The sequence below is a fragment of the Elgaria multicarinata genome, chromosome 5, assembly GCF_023053635.1.
Source record: "Elgaria multicarinata webbii isolate HBS135686 ecotype San Diego chromosome 5, rElgMul1.1.pri, whole genome shotgun sequence".
Taxonomy (NCBI): domain Eukaryota; kingdom Metazoa; phylum Chordata; class Lepidosauria; order Squamata; family Anguidae; genus Elgaria; species Elgaria multicarinata.
In genome coordinates this window covers 63,293,404-63,310,626 of record NC_086175.1, presented here as the reverse complement: position 1 = coordinate 63,310,626, position 17,223 = coordinate 63,293,404, and the positions used below count along the sequence as shown (strand labels likewise).

At 37.1% G+C, this 17,223-nt stretch overlaps 1 protein-coding gene across 4 annotated transcripts in view; it reads left to right on the top strand.

Annotated features, from left to right (window-relative positions):
- DMD (dystrophin) overlaps positions 1-17,223 on the top strand; it is a 1,279,927-nt gene that overhangs the window by 1,091,283 nt on the left and 171,421 nt on the right. For all 4 annotated transcript variants that reach the window (XM_063126497.1, XM_063126496.1, XM_063126495.1 and 1 more), the window contains exon 61: positions 6,803-6,881. In XM_063126497.1, the coding sequence (XP_062982567.1) occupies positions 6,803-6,881 (79 nt within the window). The remainder of the gene's footprint in view (positions 1-6,802; positions 6,882-17,223) is intronic.

Genomic DNA, 17,223 nt, shown 5'->3' with positions numbered 1-17,223 from the left:
TTTTTTTAATTTCCTGAATGATGCTCCAGTTGTTCGTGGAGAGATTGTGGTAGAACAATGGCTCCTGGGTAAAATGATTGTGGTCTTGCACCTTCTCCATTTGTAGACTATCTATCTGACAGTGGATTGATGGAGTCCCAAATCTTTAGAAATGGTTATGTAAGCCTTTTTAGGCTGATGAGCAGCAATAACTGCTTTTCTGAGGCCATCAGAAATTTCTTTTGTTTGTGGCATGACATGTTTGAACACAAAGTTATGATGAAGACTAAACACAAAGTTTCTTATCTGTTTATAGGATGGGGCCTCCCAAATTGACCCCTGAAGATCTATCCAATTACTTAAATCCCTGATTCTAAATATTCCCTTTAATTGAGCTGATGCAACCAGGGGTTAATTTACTTTTGCACATACCCTGACTCTTAGATACTCATTGTTTGCCTAATTTATACATTGTTTTATTTCACAAGACATAGAATTAGTTAATATAAACCCTATTGGATATTTAGAAAAGGACTGGTTTTGATTTATAAAGGCTATCATGGTAACACTATGGAATTTTCAAAATTATCATTAGGGTTCAAAAACTTTTTCTCACCACTGTAGCTCAGTTTTTAATTTATTGAGTTAAATAAATTAAACTCAGATTTAATTTGATTTAATGGCTCAGATTTTTCTCCTTATTTATTTGTATAAAGAACAACATCATGGAGTTTTTGCATTTGGCAGCTCTGAGCCAAATGCAAAAATAGAAAGTGACAGAAAAGTGACAGAAGAAAAGAAGCTTTTCAGATGATGAGGGGAGTATTGAGTATCCTTCCAGCAGGTTTTGCAGGAGCTAACATTATTGAATTGAGTTTAAAAAGCTTTAGAAATGCTGTGAATATGGCAGGGGTGAAGTAAGAGAACAGGATTCTTTTATTAAATGATGTATGCATACCTATAACTACAGCCTATTAGATTCCTCTAATAGGCAGAACAAATGTGTAGATAAACTGAGACTGCACTTACCTGGAGTAATTCTCACTGAACATTGGACTTCTATATGTATATGATTTTAATGTGAATATAATACATTGTGATTGATGCCTTAAGATAGCTGCCTGGATGACTAAAAAACCAACTTATTTTGTCATTATCATCTCAGAATCAGCCATGTTAGCTTCTTGCAGTTTGCCTGCTTATGAAAGTACATTATATCTCACTGATGGCTGTTTCCCTTCCCAACATTTATGTATTTTAATTGTCTGATTCTCATTCTTCACAATTTGCCAGTGTTTAAATAACCAATACCATTATGATACAATTAGTGTTGTCCAATGGCCTTCGAAATGGGGCATTATTCTGACCTGAAAGACTTCTCTGCTGGTGACATAGTTTAAGTAACTTATGATTTACAACTTAAATGTAAATGTTTAAACTAGATCAGATTAGTGTCCAAGACACCACCACCTCTGATCTCAATCTCTTGATCATTGCTACAACTATTAGAAAAAGAAATAAAAGAATGTCAAATCCCAATCAGTTTACATGAAATTGTAAAATCATCCTAATGACTGTGTAATTTGGTTTAATAATAGAGGTAAAAGAAGACACTATTTGCATGAGGAAATGTGTTGTTGTTGTTTTACCAGAAATAATTAAAACTAATAATTAGATAATTAAAACTAATTTCAAAAAATGTGCAAAGAAAAGGCAGGGTGCATTTGCTCTCTCTCTCTCTCTCTCTCTCTCTCTCTCTCTTTCTCTCTATAATGTGAGTTGTCTATGGATCTGTATCATAAAATAGTAATAGGGAAGGTCTAACTGAGAGCTAAAGATTTGCATGCACAAGGCCTAATACAACCTTATAAGCATCAAATAATCTGTCCCTTCCCAGTGAAAGGTTCTGAGACTGTTCTACTGAAATAATTTGAACACTATGGTATATTAGCATAGAGGAAAGGGAATTAATTTGTATTAGGACGTCAATTTCTAATGCCTCCAACAGCTCACCAAGCAGTTTGGATTCATTGCCTCATGATGCTGTGATGTCTGCTAACATAAATGGGTTTTGGAAAGGATTCAATATTACATGGATGGTGGCTGTTTGCCACTTTAGATATAAAATTGTTGTTGTTTATTCGTTCAGTCGCTTTCGACTCTTCGTGACTTCATGGACCAGCCCACGCCAGAGCTTTCTGTCAGCCGTTGCCGTTCATAAGATATAAAATACACCATTCTTATTCAGAGGCCAAGGGGTATAAACTAACGAAAGGGGGATGAAGGTTGCATTTTGCTTTCAGAAACTGGCAGCATTTGAATAGGATGTATGAAAAATTTGTTTCAGTTTGTTTTTAGTTAGAATTTACCCAGTTTACATCTTCCAGAACAAACACAGACTTGGACCAAGTCCATATATTTCAAAGCTTCCAATATATTTTGCATACCAAAAAACTGTGTTTGATGGAATGTGTACATTTGAACAATGTGCATAAAAAAGTGTACTTTTGAAAAATGCATACAAATATACTTTAATCAATGGGTGAGGAATTTGGAAAAATGTGAAGGAAATGCACACCGTTTTTTATGCAAAAAGGAAGAAACAAAGCTCATAATCTGATACAGACTCAGGTCAGAACGAGCTTTGAGATGGAATTAAGAGAACGTTGGCGAGCTCAGGTTTTGCTGAATTGCACGTCCCTACATTTGAAGCATTGTTGAAGACAGAATGCTGAACTAGATGGAACTTGACACAATCCATCTATCAATTCTTGTTATAAGAGCCTGGTATCTAAATGGTTTTGCGTGTCATTGTTTTCATTAGTTGTACCAATAAATTGGTTTATTTTGTTAGTATTAACTGCAATAATATCTGCAATAGTATAGGCTGCAAATTTATACAATACTTGTGAATCATGTGTCTGGACTGTTCTGTAAAAGACCTACTTAAAATTTTGTCCAGAAGTTGCTTGGTAACAAATCGTATTTATAGGGTTTTGCATATATATAAAGAATCTATTAAAAAAAGTACAGCTCTCTAATGAGCTTCTTGACCATCCTCTCAATGATATCTTGTGCAATATTTGAGAGTTGCTGCATCAAACTAATGAAATTATCTCGGTATTACGAAACATGCTGCACCCAACATTATAAAGATGTAAATGCTGAAAGATACAGATAAAGGTCATGTTGGGGGGAAATCTGGTGCATTACTGAAGGTGCATAAAGAGAACCTTTGTTAAAGCCATTTGTCTGCTTCTTGATATTTATATGAATGTGAAAAAATGCATTTAGTGCAAGTTCCAAAACTTAGTAGAAAAGTAAATATGGACAGAAATTTATATTTTTCACAATAAATACCATGTGTACATTCCAGAAGAAGGAATTCTCCATGAACAGCCACACATTTTGGAAGTTGGGATTTTTCTTCCTTTTGTCAAAAGTAATCATTCAACATCTGTCAAATTTAAACCACATCTACCACATACTACAAAAATCATTAGGTTAAGCAATGGCTCCAAGTCCTACAAATTGTAGTATTTCAGATTTTAACAATCAAAATGAGTCTTGAGCCCATATACTGAATAAGCTATCCAAAAAACATTCCTTGTAAGAAGCCTTTGTGGCAATTTCAGGCACACACAGACACAACTTCCAGACATTGGAGGGCCATATTGGTAATTCACTGGGGACATGTTTCAGCAGTGAACTACTCTTGAATGAACTCCCCCTTTTCTCTGATTGTCGGGGCAATTGTAGCTTATATGTAAACACAAACCTAATCTCATCAAAACCAGAATCAAGTTACCCATATCTCTCCCCTCGCCATAGTTAATCCATTCTCCCCACCCCTTTCACTGGATTTTAACTGAATTCAAAATGTGATCTCTTTGACATATTAGACACTTGTCTACTATACATAAATTGAGATAAGATCTCCTGCCAGTTCCCCCCCACACCAAGGAATCAAGAGATGGTGGCTGGCAGGCAATTCTCCTGCTCAAAATAATCTGGCCAAACTACTGAAACACACTGGCCTGAGCAGCTACTTCTGTTTTGGTTAATTTTTCATAAGCAGCATAAGCCAATGAGAGGCAATGGAATGTACCACCAGAAAAATATGCATGGTGAGAGAGCGAACTCTTCAGATCCGGAACTGTAGTGGGAGAGGAGTTCAAAGGCTAGGGGCTACACAATCAAATTAATAATAGTAATAATAATACATTTATTTCAACAGCTAAGAAGTTTGGTTTTTGAGATATTCAGTTTGAGATAGTGAGAAGATAGTCACAATGAAATAGCAGCTAAAGAGTAAATACAGCACCATGTACATTGATGGTGCTATATAAATAATAATAATAATAATAATAATAATAATAATAATAGCTAAAGTTGACATGAGGAAAAATAAAATTAAAGTTCATCAGCAAAAAAAAAAAAAAAGGTAATTAAACTGGAATGAATGAATAATGCTTTAAGGAGAAATAGAAAAGACCAAGAATAGAACTTTGGGGGAACCCCAACTTGAAAGCGAGACAAGAGCTATTAACAGAAACTGAAAAAGGAGTAATGTGGGGAGGATCAAAACCATCAAAAAGGCAAGAAGAATAGAGTGGTCAACAGTATCAAAAGCTGAATAAGCATCAGAGAAGAACAACTGAATGATTAAATGTCCATGAGATTAGCTAGAGGAAGATCATTAGCAATATAAATAGGAATAGTCTCAATTGAATGGCTTGAGTAGAAGCCAGATTGGAAGGGATAAAACTCCTATAAACAAAAAGAAAAATATATTGGGAAAGGGCGAGGCATTCAAGAATTTTAGATAGACAAAATGGTAGAATGTAAAGAAGATTTTTGTGAAGTGTATATTAAAATACCAGACAGTATATTTAAAAGGCAATAGACAAACACTCTTTGAAATTAAGATTATGTATCATTTTGTTATTATGTACAATATGTTCTTGACTAGGATATTCTAATTTGATCAACTGATCACTTTTAGTAAAAGAATAAAACATGGTTATGTCTGAGGAATTTATGGAGACATGTACCTCATGTTTACCCAGTTGCTACTACCCACATACATACATCATTTATTCATGCCATCTGCACTGCAATATGCAACAATTATGCAGCTAAAGCAGACAATATATACGTCTGATGTCACTATGTGGTCTGTAGCATACTGCTCTTTCTAAGAATATGTACAGCAAGAATGGGGAAAAGTTAGATCTCAAGATGTTTTGAACTTCAACTCACAAAAGCCACTGCCAGCACGTTGAATGGTCAGGAATGCTGGGAGCTGAAGTCTAAAACATCTGGAAATCTAATTTCTGCCCACCCCAGATGTAGAGTTATGAACCAGGAACATGGGAATGTGGTTATTGTCAAGCTTATAGTATATTACACTAATGAAATTATAGGAACTGATCATATGCTTTTCATCCAGGAATATTTTTCATTTAATGTAGCACTATTCTATGTAAATAATATTAGTATTATTGCCTAAATTAGATCAGCTAAATGTTGTTTGTATTACTTATCTGAATGAGTTTATAAAGGAAATGTTTTTAATTGACTAATATTTGGCAGCATTTATGTGGCTAAACAGTAAAGATCCCTTTTATCCCATCATAATTGTTCATGTCAGTTATCTAGCCAGCTTCACATTACTCATTTGGAAGGTCCACTGGAGTTGGTGGGCACTCAGTGGTTGTTTAGTGTAACTGGACTGAGTTACCATTGTAAACAAGTGCTCCCTAGTTGGCCTTTAAAAAGAAAAAAGAAAAATCACAATTTAACAAAGCCAGTGTTGGAATGGGAACAAAATTATATTGTAAACATGAGCAGCAATCTCCAAAGAAAAAGATCCACGATAAAGCACACTTCACCACATTTTTTCCAGAAATTTTAAAACTGGAATGACTGAGAATGGAAATTGTAGCTGGGTTTTAAGATAGACTTGGCACCTGTCCAGATTAAGCAGGAATTTTATAAATCAAGGTCTCTCCTTGTGTTACTTATTTATAACCTTCCATTTCAAGACTATACATTTGTTCAAAAACAGAAGATAAAGGTATAAGAAAGGTTGGAGTTGATTTGTGTATTCTTATTTTATAAATCAGGCTTTATCCTCATGGGGGTGGTTCAGAACACATTAATGTTGAAATCATGCACATAGTTATATATGTCTTTTTGACATCCACTTCACTGGAATGTACACTTGTTTGTTTGCTTGTTACTTTTATTTTTTATTTTATTTATTTATTTATTTATTGCACTTATATACCGCTCCCATAGCCAGGGCTCTCTGGGTGGTTTATAGCAATTCTAAAATTAAGATAAAACGAGTATACAAAATTTAAAATTCTAAAACACAGAACATACACACATAAAGCATTAAAAACCGTTAAAAAAATTCCTACTTTTATATCCTATTTTTTCTCCAAAGAGCCCAAGGTGACATACATGATGCACCTCCTCTCCATTTAATCCTCATAACAACCTTGTGAGGTAGGCTAGGCTAAGTGCTCAAAGTCACTCAATGAACTTCATGGCAGTGTGGGGACTAGAACTCGGATCTCCCCAGTTCCAGAACAACACTTTAACAACTATACAACACTGGTGCTCTCATGAATGTAACTGCCTATAGGATTCTAAACCACTACTTTACTAAACATTACTAGTCAAAAACGTTAATTTTGCTATTTTAAATTATTGCAGCAGTACTCTTAGTTTTACAGAATCTTAGGATTTTTTTAAAGAGATACCTGACTTTATTGTCTTTTTTATTACACTAAGTTTTTTCCCCTTTACCCAGGTGTCCATTGATGAGCGTATCAGGCAGTTGCATGAGGCCCATCGGGATTTCGGCCCTACTTCTCAGCACTTCCTTTCCAGTAAGTAATTGCTCACATTTCGTTGCTATTGTTGCTAAGTAGCACAGTTTCTTAGACTTTTACAATTGTGGTATATTGTCAGTCCCACCAGAGATGACAACCAGGGTTTCTTCTCTATGTTTCATTAGAAAAACACTATTATGGACAGTGTTTGTGCCATATCCTGCCCCCCTATTTTGGTTTTTTCCCCTCTCCCTGGGAAGGAGGCATTGCTTTTTCTGCCACTTTCTCAGGGAGGGGAAAAAATTTCTTCTTGGGGAGAGGGACAGGGGCTCTGTATACACAGCGTTCCGAAGGCGCCCAAAGCTCCTTGAGGGCGCCCCGAAAACGCTCGTGTAGTACGTACCTTAATCGTCCCCAGAAGAGGAGGAGGAGGAGGCTTGCTTCGGCAGCACAGACTGCGGGCGGGCTGCTCCAGGCTCCGTTTCCCTTTAGCCAGCAGGCCCTGCGAGAGCTCCCAGCAGCGGGGCTGGGTCGTGGGAGGGAAGAGAGTGGACGGGCGAGTGTATCTCTGTGTGCTCTGCACACAAGTGCTGTAGTTTACTTGTTCCCATAGGAATTAATGGAACCCTTCCTTAATCTAGGAGAATCTAAATGGGTGAATTTGATACAGTTAGAGAGAGGAAGTGGGCCTGCATTAAAATATTTGAGACAAGAGCCAGCACTGGCTTTTTCCCCTGAAATGCTCATTTGTTTGTTTTTGGAGTAGAAGCTTCCAAAATAGTATCCTCTACCAGCAGTCTGATGTGGAACAGACTACCACCTCAGGACTCTGCCACCGGATTTTTCTACTTGTGTAGACAAGAAATTGACCTCACTAGAGTGAGACTGAACTTTGGGAAATGGCTTTTATATTAGAATTTATGTTAAAAACGTTATCTACACATTGGGTTGGATCCAGGATTTGCCTTTCACTGATAGAAGGCTTACACTCAAGAGGGTGCTTTTGCCTGCTTTGGGGGAATCCCCCTTCTTCCCACACCATAGTGTTCATCCCATTCATCAGACTCCTCTGTGCAGCAGAAGGGCTGCCGTGGGAAGACAGTGGCAAGGAAGTCTGCTTCTGCCAACCCAGTTGCACGTGCCTAAATCTGGATCCAACCCTTTGTATAGTATCTCTTCATAAGTACCATGTTTGCAAAGATTCATGTGACATGCAACAAGAAAAAAGTTTGATCTATGAAAATCAAATAGGAACATACCTTGATGTTGATTCAGTCAAGATTATACAAATAATGGGTGGGGTAGTGTGGGGTGGGGTGGGGGAAGAGGAAGAGTACTGAGGTCTCTTGTCTCATGAGACAAATAGGTCCAAAACAGTTATGAATGAGGCAGTAGGGCTAGATTCCCAGCATAATATATCCCAAAGCAGATTGTCTGACCCTGTAGGGTACCCTGTAGGGTACCTGGTGGGAAGGTGTTATTGCAGCTTTCAGGGCCCAACAATAAACTACAAACAGAGGTCCTAACTTGATACTTGATATCAGTGGAGTATTCACAAATAAAAAGCGACAGTTGAATGGTGAGACAAGATTCAAAGAAGGGTTTGGCAAACAAAAACATAGAGTACATACTGGTCTCTGGGATAAGAGACAAAGAGTTACATAAAATCACTTTTGGACTTTTACTAAGCAGTCCACTGGCGTGATGGTCTGTTAAATCCCTGCAAGTGTTGATTTCAGGATACAGGTTCCATCAGTCTCCTACTCTGCATCTTCATAGCTATATATACATGAACAACCTCTTGGGGGACTTTTTTCTATCATGTCATTTTTGGCTGCCTCCATATGGCAAGATCATGCATATAAGCCCAATATACAACATGCTTGTATATGTATCTACACGAGGGAGTGAAACAAAGGTGATAATGTTTCTTGGAATCACATTGTGATATTTACTCTCAGCTCATTCTGGATAAGAGAATAACACATTGCCAATGGCATAGAAGGGGGAAAGGACGAAATTTTGAAAGAGACGAAAAAGGAAAAAGGAAGGCCTTACACAATTAATTTGGAAATGATCACATTTTTCAGTGAAGCTGCTTTTTCAAAATGTTCCTCTCATGTTCCTTTAGCACAGATGTTTCCAGCTGGTCATTATCATTTGGCTGGATATATGCAGTTGTCAGCCTGCTCCCAGCTGTGGTGTTCGTAATGACAATGGCTACTTTTAAAGATTATTCCATCTACAAGTGGCATAGCATTATTGAGCAAGGCTATTATACTGATGTCTAACTGCAGACAGAAAACTGGTGTATATACTTGCTTATTAAACAGTGTTTGTCTTCAAAATGTCCTCCCATGACACACACACACACCCCTGCAAGATATTAGTAGTGATCAGGTATTCTTTTTAAAAAATAAATTAAACCAAGGTCACTACACTTCATCCACTCACTGGAATGACTGGAGGAACAAAAAGCCACAGGAGAATAGCTTACCATTCAAAAATAGCAAAATAAAAACAAAACAAAAAATCCTTCTGTTCACAATTTAGGATGGAGAAGATGGTTATCACTGGTACAGCCTTTATGTGAGATGTTTTGAAGTCCTTTGAAAGATTACTTGAAACAGCTTCAAAGCAGCAATGCACAGATTGAAATGAAGCGTTAGAAAGCCACATCTTTGGCCTATTGTACTGTGATTGTATGAAACTAAATAACAAAACTATATTTAAAGGACTGTACCAGTGGAATAGAGCACTGTCACAGGGTAATGGTCTCCTGCTACTTTGTTTGCTGAATGACAAGGCAAAACCAACCAACAGATGATATTGTATGCCCAAAGTAAAACAGATTGTGTGCTGATGTTGTGTTGAAATTGCTTCTCTCCTATTACACCAAATCATTAATGAAGTAGGTGTAGCCACTGGGTATGACAAGAATTGGATGTGTGATACATTATAGTATTATTGAACAGCTGCATTGTAACTGTCATCAAAAACAAAGTTTGTTTGTTTGTTTTTTGCTAGAACAGAACAATTCTATTCTTTAGAAGATACAGATTTTAAAAGCAGGATGTAATATTAAGAATAAATAGATTTTACAAGTAACAAGAGGTCCTTTTGAGTAAATGGCTTGCCAGACTCTCCATCTAAGCAGCTTTTTAATATATATATATATATATATATATATATATATATATATGTAGGTGGGCATATTGTAAACTTTTTTTTGGACTACAAATATTAAAGCAGATTAGCTTTATACATAAAAAATCCTGTTGAAACAGTTCACGAATTCCATGGGAGGTGGTAACTTTCCATGACTATTCTAGTTCTGGCATATTTAGTCCATAGATTGAAATGATATGCCCTAAACCTATTTATCACATTTTATTCTACTTCTTCCTTCAAGGAGTTTAGAGCAGTGGGAAATAAAATGGGAGATAGTGACTTGCCATGGTAGCTGTGATGGTCCTGCCCTGGGTTATAACCTCTCAGGACGACTGTCTCAATTTTGGTCAATTGCCCTCACTGGAACACAAAGCTTCAGCACCATTTACTCTGTGTCAAAGGAGTCACCCAATATGATTAATTGGTTTCCTCTATCAAATATTGATATCTTGGTTGTGCTTTTTATACTGGTTGTGCTTTTTATACTGTATTTTGTATTTGTGCTTTTAACCTGTTGGTTGTTTTATTATGGTTTTAATTTTTGTGAACCGCCCAGAGAGCTTCGGCTATTGGGTGGTATAAAAATGTAATAAATAAATAAGTAATAAGGAAATTAGGTTTTGTTATCTAGTAGCATATTAAGATAAAGCAACATGTGGGATTTTGTATTTATAAATAAACAGATAAAAATTATTAAATACAAGAAGACTATTTACTATTATTATTATTATTATTAAAACTATAGTTGGTCTTACATACCTACTCTACCCCTTCTAAATCCTATTCCCCAAAACCCCATTCATGAGATGTATCTACTTCAATCCCTAATCCCTATCTGATTTATGTCAATTCAACCTTTTAGAACCTCAGCATCCTCTCACACACAAGTCCCTCCCACCTTTCCCTCACTCACTAACATTCTGTTAATCCTACCTTACCTGGGTCACATTTTAACATACAAGCACATACATTCATAATAATAGGTATATCTAGAACAATATCTAATACCACAATGGTCCCACTGCATGTAAATGATTCCATGTGACAGAAGGAATAACATGAAATCACAATTAGTCCTTTGTCTATGTTTGCTTACTCCAGGACATTGTTAGAAATATTTGGTTCAAGATTAGAAAGCGTATTTCTAGCTGGTCACATTTTTTTTTTTAGCATGCCATCAGTAAGCCTTTAATCAGAGCCAGCTCAAGACATTTTGCTGCCTGAAGCGAAGGACAAGATGGTGCCCCTTTAACATTCCATGTACAGAAGACACCTGGACTGGTAGTTGGACCTTACTTCAATACTGGCAATAGGATTGCCAGTGTCCTCCAACACACCTGAGGCAGCAGGCTAGTTTGGGGTCTAAGGACAGGTTGTATGGACAGCTCTGTCCTCCAATAGAGAGGAAGAGTTGTAGAGTTCAGAAGAAACAGCCACCACTGTACCCCAGCATCTTCGACCTGAGGTAATCACTTCGTTCTGCTTAATAGTAGGGCCACCCTGGTCTCTAACTCACGAGTCCTGGATGCCAAAGATTAACCGAAAATCAATATCACTATCATTCGCCTTCTCCTTTACAATCCGCCCCACACACTCAGGTCCTCTGGGAAAAATCTACTTCAGCTAGCAAAAACTAGATTAACAACTGTTACCCAGAAGACCTTCTCTTCTGCCACTCCCAGACTGTGGAATGGCCTGCTGGAGGAGACTCGTCAACTTAACAGTCTACTAGCATTCAAGAAAAGCTATAAAGACATCTCTTCTGGCAGGCCTATCCAGTGCAATTTTAAGATGTTTTTAGAATGTTTTTAGGCAGTTTAAATAATGAATATTATGTTTTAATTCATTTTTATGTATTTTACCGTTTATTGTTGTTCCCCGCCTCGATCAAAATGGAGAGGTGGGTAAGAAATAATATTATTATTATTATTATTATTATTATTATTATTATTATTATTATTATTATTATTATTATTCCCTGTTTCTGAATCTACCTGAAGATTGTGGTTGGAGTAGAAAAAAGAGTATTATGTTGATAATTGTTATATCATAGCAATTCTTAAATCATGTGCATTCTCTGTGTTTCCTGTTCAATTCAACTTTGAAAGACAAGTGACAATGAGATCTGCTATTACATCATTATCTGTAATAGAATGCTACCCATAATTTTCCTGGCAGGCCAAAGAATACTTTCCAGCCTAGAAAATAAAAAGGTAGATTTATCTGTTAGATGAACAGTCTAATCTCTACAGTATATAAATATATGTTTTGTGGAAAATAACCTCCATAAGCTCTTACCCTATTAGGCAAAGCCCAAAGTTGAAGAATTACTCTGTCTTACTTTGGGATAACTTAGAAAATCAGATTCTTATGGTGCATACAAATTCAGAGTAAAAATGGCAGCCACCATTTTTTTTCTCCCGCCATGTAAGCCTGTTTTCTTCCTGCCTTTTCTATATAAAACATACTAGCAATTTGAATGCACCAGTTTTGCCCCTCTCTTCATGTTTCAGGCCACCTTTTAAAAAACACATTTAATTGTTACATCTATATTTATTCTGTTACATGTTCATGCATCACCTTCTTAAAAACCAGACACAATTCTTCTGTGATGGGGAAGGAGGTGGTTTGCAGCTTTACAGGCACTGATCTTATCAGTATTGTACACTGATGGATTCTACTTCAACCCCACCGAATCAGGTTTTTTTAAAATTATTTCTTCAATCATTCCTGGAGGGAAACAAAACTAAGCAAGTGTATGGAGGGTGCATAGGAAAAAAAAGTCTCCTTGAATGAGCTTCTACTCCTGATTCACAGGATCCAAACTACTTTGCATAGAAAATTAGGTGAAAATAAGTAGCTTCCATTAGGGTATATTCACTGGAAACAGAATGAAGCCTAACTTGTCTCATGGCTAGGCAGAGAGAATCACTGCATGGGAGAGGGAGCAAGGATCAGCCTGGTACAGTAAGAAGGACAAATGCAGATACCTCTCCTGGATGCTAGGTGTTTTAGTGTAACCTAAAATAGTTGACAGAAAGATGGCTCTTGCTACTGTGATAAAAACACACACCAAGTATATTCCTGAGAAAGGAAGGTCATTACAGAAAGAGCAAGGGTCCAACACTGAGGTCATGGAAGGACCATGTGAAAGCAAGATTCAGGATAAAAGGAACACAGGGAATCTAAGAGAATTTATTTGTAAGGACAAAGGCCTGAGGAAAAGCATAAAAGCAAAGTTATATGGCCTTTTATATATCCTTTGGAACAAATGCCACTTTGAGGTTGCCAGTTCCAAAAGAGGAATATGAAAAAGAAATTTTCCTTGGAGTCCAGCTTAGGCAGAGCAGAGAAAGAGCAGCCAGAGGGAAGACTGTCAGATCAGAATATTGTAAGATTATGGAGTTTATATTAGGCTTCTCAAAATCACCCCCTGCATTGCTTTGCAGTGTTGATGTTGGACTGATGTGTTAATGACTAATGAGCACCTCCTAGTCCACAGGTTCTATTTATAGTTTTTATATTATGATTTATATTATGATAGCTTTATTGCCTAGGTTTATATAACAAGCATTGACATTAATCAGGGAAGTACAATATGAATTTAGGACCAATTTAAAAGTAGCGAATATACAATATAATCTTACCCCAGTAGCATTCCACACACCAAACTTCATGTTGATCAAACTGGACCCACAGCCATTATATGTTGAACATGAAAACCACAGTCATTAAGGCCACAAGCCCTTTCATACTACTTTGATTGATTCATTGATTGATTACATTTCTATGCTGCCCATTAGCTGAAGCTCTCAGGGCAGTTCACAGAAATTAAAACCACAAAGTACAGCATAAAATCAATATATGAGGAGGCAAGGCTATCTTACTTCAATCAGATGCAAAATATGAAGAATACCACCTTGGTAAATTTTAAATACATGCCCTAATCACATTTAAATCAGGACAGATCCGGATGGTTCAGTAAGCTATAATTTAGATGGATGCACATAATGAATCAAAATACATAAAAGGAATTTGTCGCAGAAATATCACATATAGTAAGTAATGGAGCAAAATGGAGAGTTAAATCCAACATTGTGGTGTTCTCTGGAAGATCCACACAGCCCCCCTAAATTTGAACTGGAGCAGATTTGAAGGGGACATGGGGGTGCTAGAGGAAAAGAGAAATTGTTGTACCAACAGTTCCTGTTCTGATGGATGAGCAGTATTGGTTCCGACCCAAAATAGCATGCTGTTAGTATCTTGATGTCATCAGTAAGTAGAACTTACACAATGAGGATTAATAAGAGGTAGAGAGTAAACGAAGACTGGGGAAATATGTAGTCTCTACCACTATAACTCAGAGTTCCACAAACTGACCTTTTCCACTGAGAACAAATTGTGTTAGAATATTTTAAACCCTCCTAGTTTCTGGTATAAGAGGCTTAGGCATGAGATGGGCACCAACACTAGAGATAAAATCAGCTATTAAACAAGTTATTTATTAAAGGGATATTTTGTACTTAAAGGATTACTAATATTTACTTTGGTGGTTTCAAAAGATTGCTTAGTGTCAATTCTTAAGGACTCAAGAAACACTATTGCTATTAGAAGCCTCTTAATTACTTCTTTTACCTAAGGAGTAATTTTCTAAACCTCCACTGCAGCCAAATACACTTATAACCAGGTATCCACCTTCTGGGTACAGTCTTCCTCTGACACCAAAGGCCCTTCTGTTGTGTTTTTGGCTACTTGTACAGTTTATCTGGGTTTTCACTGTCTGCTTGTATAACCTTCTTCTGGCAAAAATTTAGGGCAGCCTCCTGGCATAACACAGCCAGCTGCTTCCAATTCCTGATCTTCACCTGCTATGTAGTTATCCTACAAAGAAAGAACAGCTTAATATTCAGCCCTTAGATATTAACTCTGTCCTCAGCTTACTCCTAGTTTTTCTGTAACATCATCCCAATCAGTAGTCTTTCTCCCTCACTGACTACCAACACACTCTCGGTCCCTAACTGTCAAGTCCTTAAGTCCCATTTCCCAACCATTCTTTCCCACTTAGCTAGAATCTCCAGCCAATCAGACCTTATCCAGGCTCCATCAAACAATATTTAAAGTGATTGTTTCTCCCCCTTCAGAATATCACTTAGCAACTACTACACAGGCCTTTGACAATAACAAAATAAGGCCTCATGCTTACTCATATACATCAGTGCCTCACAGAGACCACATGAAGTAAACATTACATAGCAATGGTTATATACAGTGCATTTCTTCACAGTGAGCTTCCGGAATGTTGATGGCTGTTGAGCCTACAGAAACAGAGATAGTAGAAGAAAAGGACTTAAAGAAATCAGAGTGTATGGTTGAAAGAAGTTTTAGACATGGTATATTACTCAGCCTATTGAAGACAAAACCAAAACAGGGAGAATGGAGGGCAGAGGAAGAGAGGGGATGAACTATTCAAGCTACCAACAAATCCCAGACCTCTGAGTAGTATTTAATGCTTTAGGTATCATTTCCACCAAGATAGCACAGTGCATGAATATTATATGCCATTATGCACTGGATACTTCTTTTTCTATAGCTATGCATCAGAAAGATGACACCCTAACCACCTATAGTTTATGCCCTTAACTAGTTGTGTTGTGACACCAAAGGGTAGAGAATTGCTGTCAGAATCGGGGTATGGGCAGACGTGGTAGGACAAATAATGTAGTTAAGGGAACAATTTTATGGTCCCTAGGTAGCATCTGAAGGGCTATAGGATTGTTCAGATTTTCCCCAACTCCGAGGTCAGAGACAGTGCTCCAATCTCTGAAAGGGGAGTTAGAAACCCGCCTGCCCCCCCAACCACTTGCAGCCTGTGCAGAAAGACCTGTGTGCACTCTGAGGTCAGAAAAACAACCTGGGGGAAAGGGGGTGTTCAGTAGGAGGGGAGGAGAGAAAATTGGAGAAGCCAGGATACAAGCTATCCTGAGGCTTCTCCAGCCTCCTCCCTCTCCTTTCAAAGCACCCCAGTTAAACAGGCAAAAAAAGGCTGTCTAGCAAAAAATACAGGATGGGAGAATGGGGAGGAGAGGATCGCCTTTGCTGCTCCTTTCACCCTGCATATGATGATTGTAAGCTTCCAAGTTTAGGGGCTTACAATCATTGAGGGTGCCAAAGAACAGAAATTAACATGCCAAACTCCATGGAATCATAAAGAATAATAGATTAAGTGGTTTGATTCATCAGTTCAGTAAGAAGGTCAGTTCAGGTGTAAAATAGGAATAAAACAGCTCCTTTGCATTAATTTGGAGAAATATGTGGCAAATATTTATTACTGGTTATATTTAAAAAATGTACAAAATACGGCTAAACATAGCCTTTGCTTTATCTTTCTGATGCTCTACAATCTTCAAACAAAGTAGCTTGCATATGTAATATGTCTGTTCTGCAGAACTGTGACATGCAAGGAAACAAGCCCTAGATTGATTTTCCGCTTTATGAATAACTTTGCATTTAGCTGTTCACAATGATATAGAGACACATGTTGTCTACATAGTAGATGTATATTATTGCTGGTGAGAAATGTAATTCTAGTTAGCCATAAAGTTTTTAGCAGTCATTACAAACTTTGTATTAATCTGTACTTTCAAAATTACTTGAGATAATAAAGTACAGCTTCACACTTTGAACTTTTTATAGCAGTCTGTCATTCTCTGAAGTACAGAAGGTAAACAAAGTATTTTTATTGTCTTTGGATATGTGAAAGAGTCCCTGCATTAACTTGGTGAGGGTGGTAGTGATGATCATGATGATCATGATGATGATAGTTATTAGTGCTTCAAAAACAGTTATCTTTATTTGAAAATTATGGTGTCAGAATTGGAATTTATATCTTGTCTGTTCAAACAGACGTGCCACAAAAGTTTTTCCAAAGATAAATAGGTAGAATAGGAAAACCATTACTACTCTCACTACAGGACTAGTAACAAGGAAACAGATTTAATAATGAGAGCGTAATAATAAGTCAGTCTACTCATGCATTTGGACATCACTTTATGTTAATAAGCTACTATCAGATCTCCCTTTATATCATCTTAGAATCCTCACAAACCACAATCTCCTCCAACCTTTCACTAACTCTCTAGCATACTATTAAACTTATTTTACCCATGTTATACTTAACAATATAAGCATATACATTACAATAACAGGCGTATGCTGTTCCGGAAGCTGG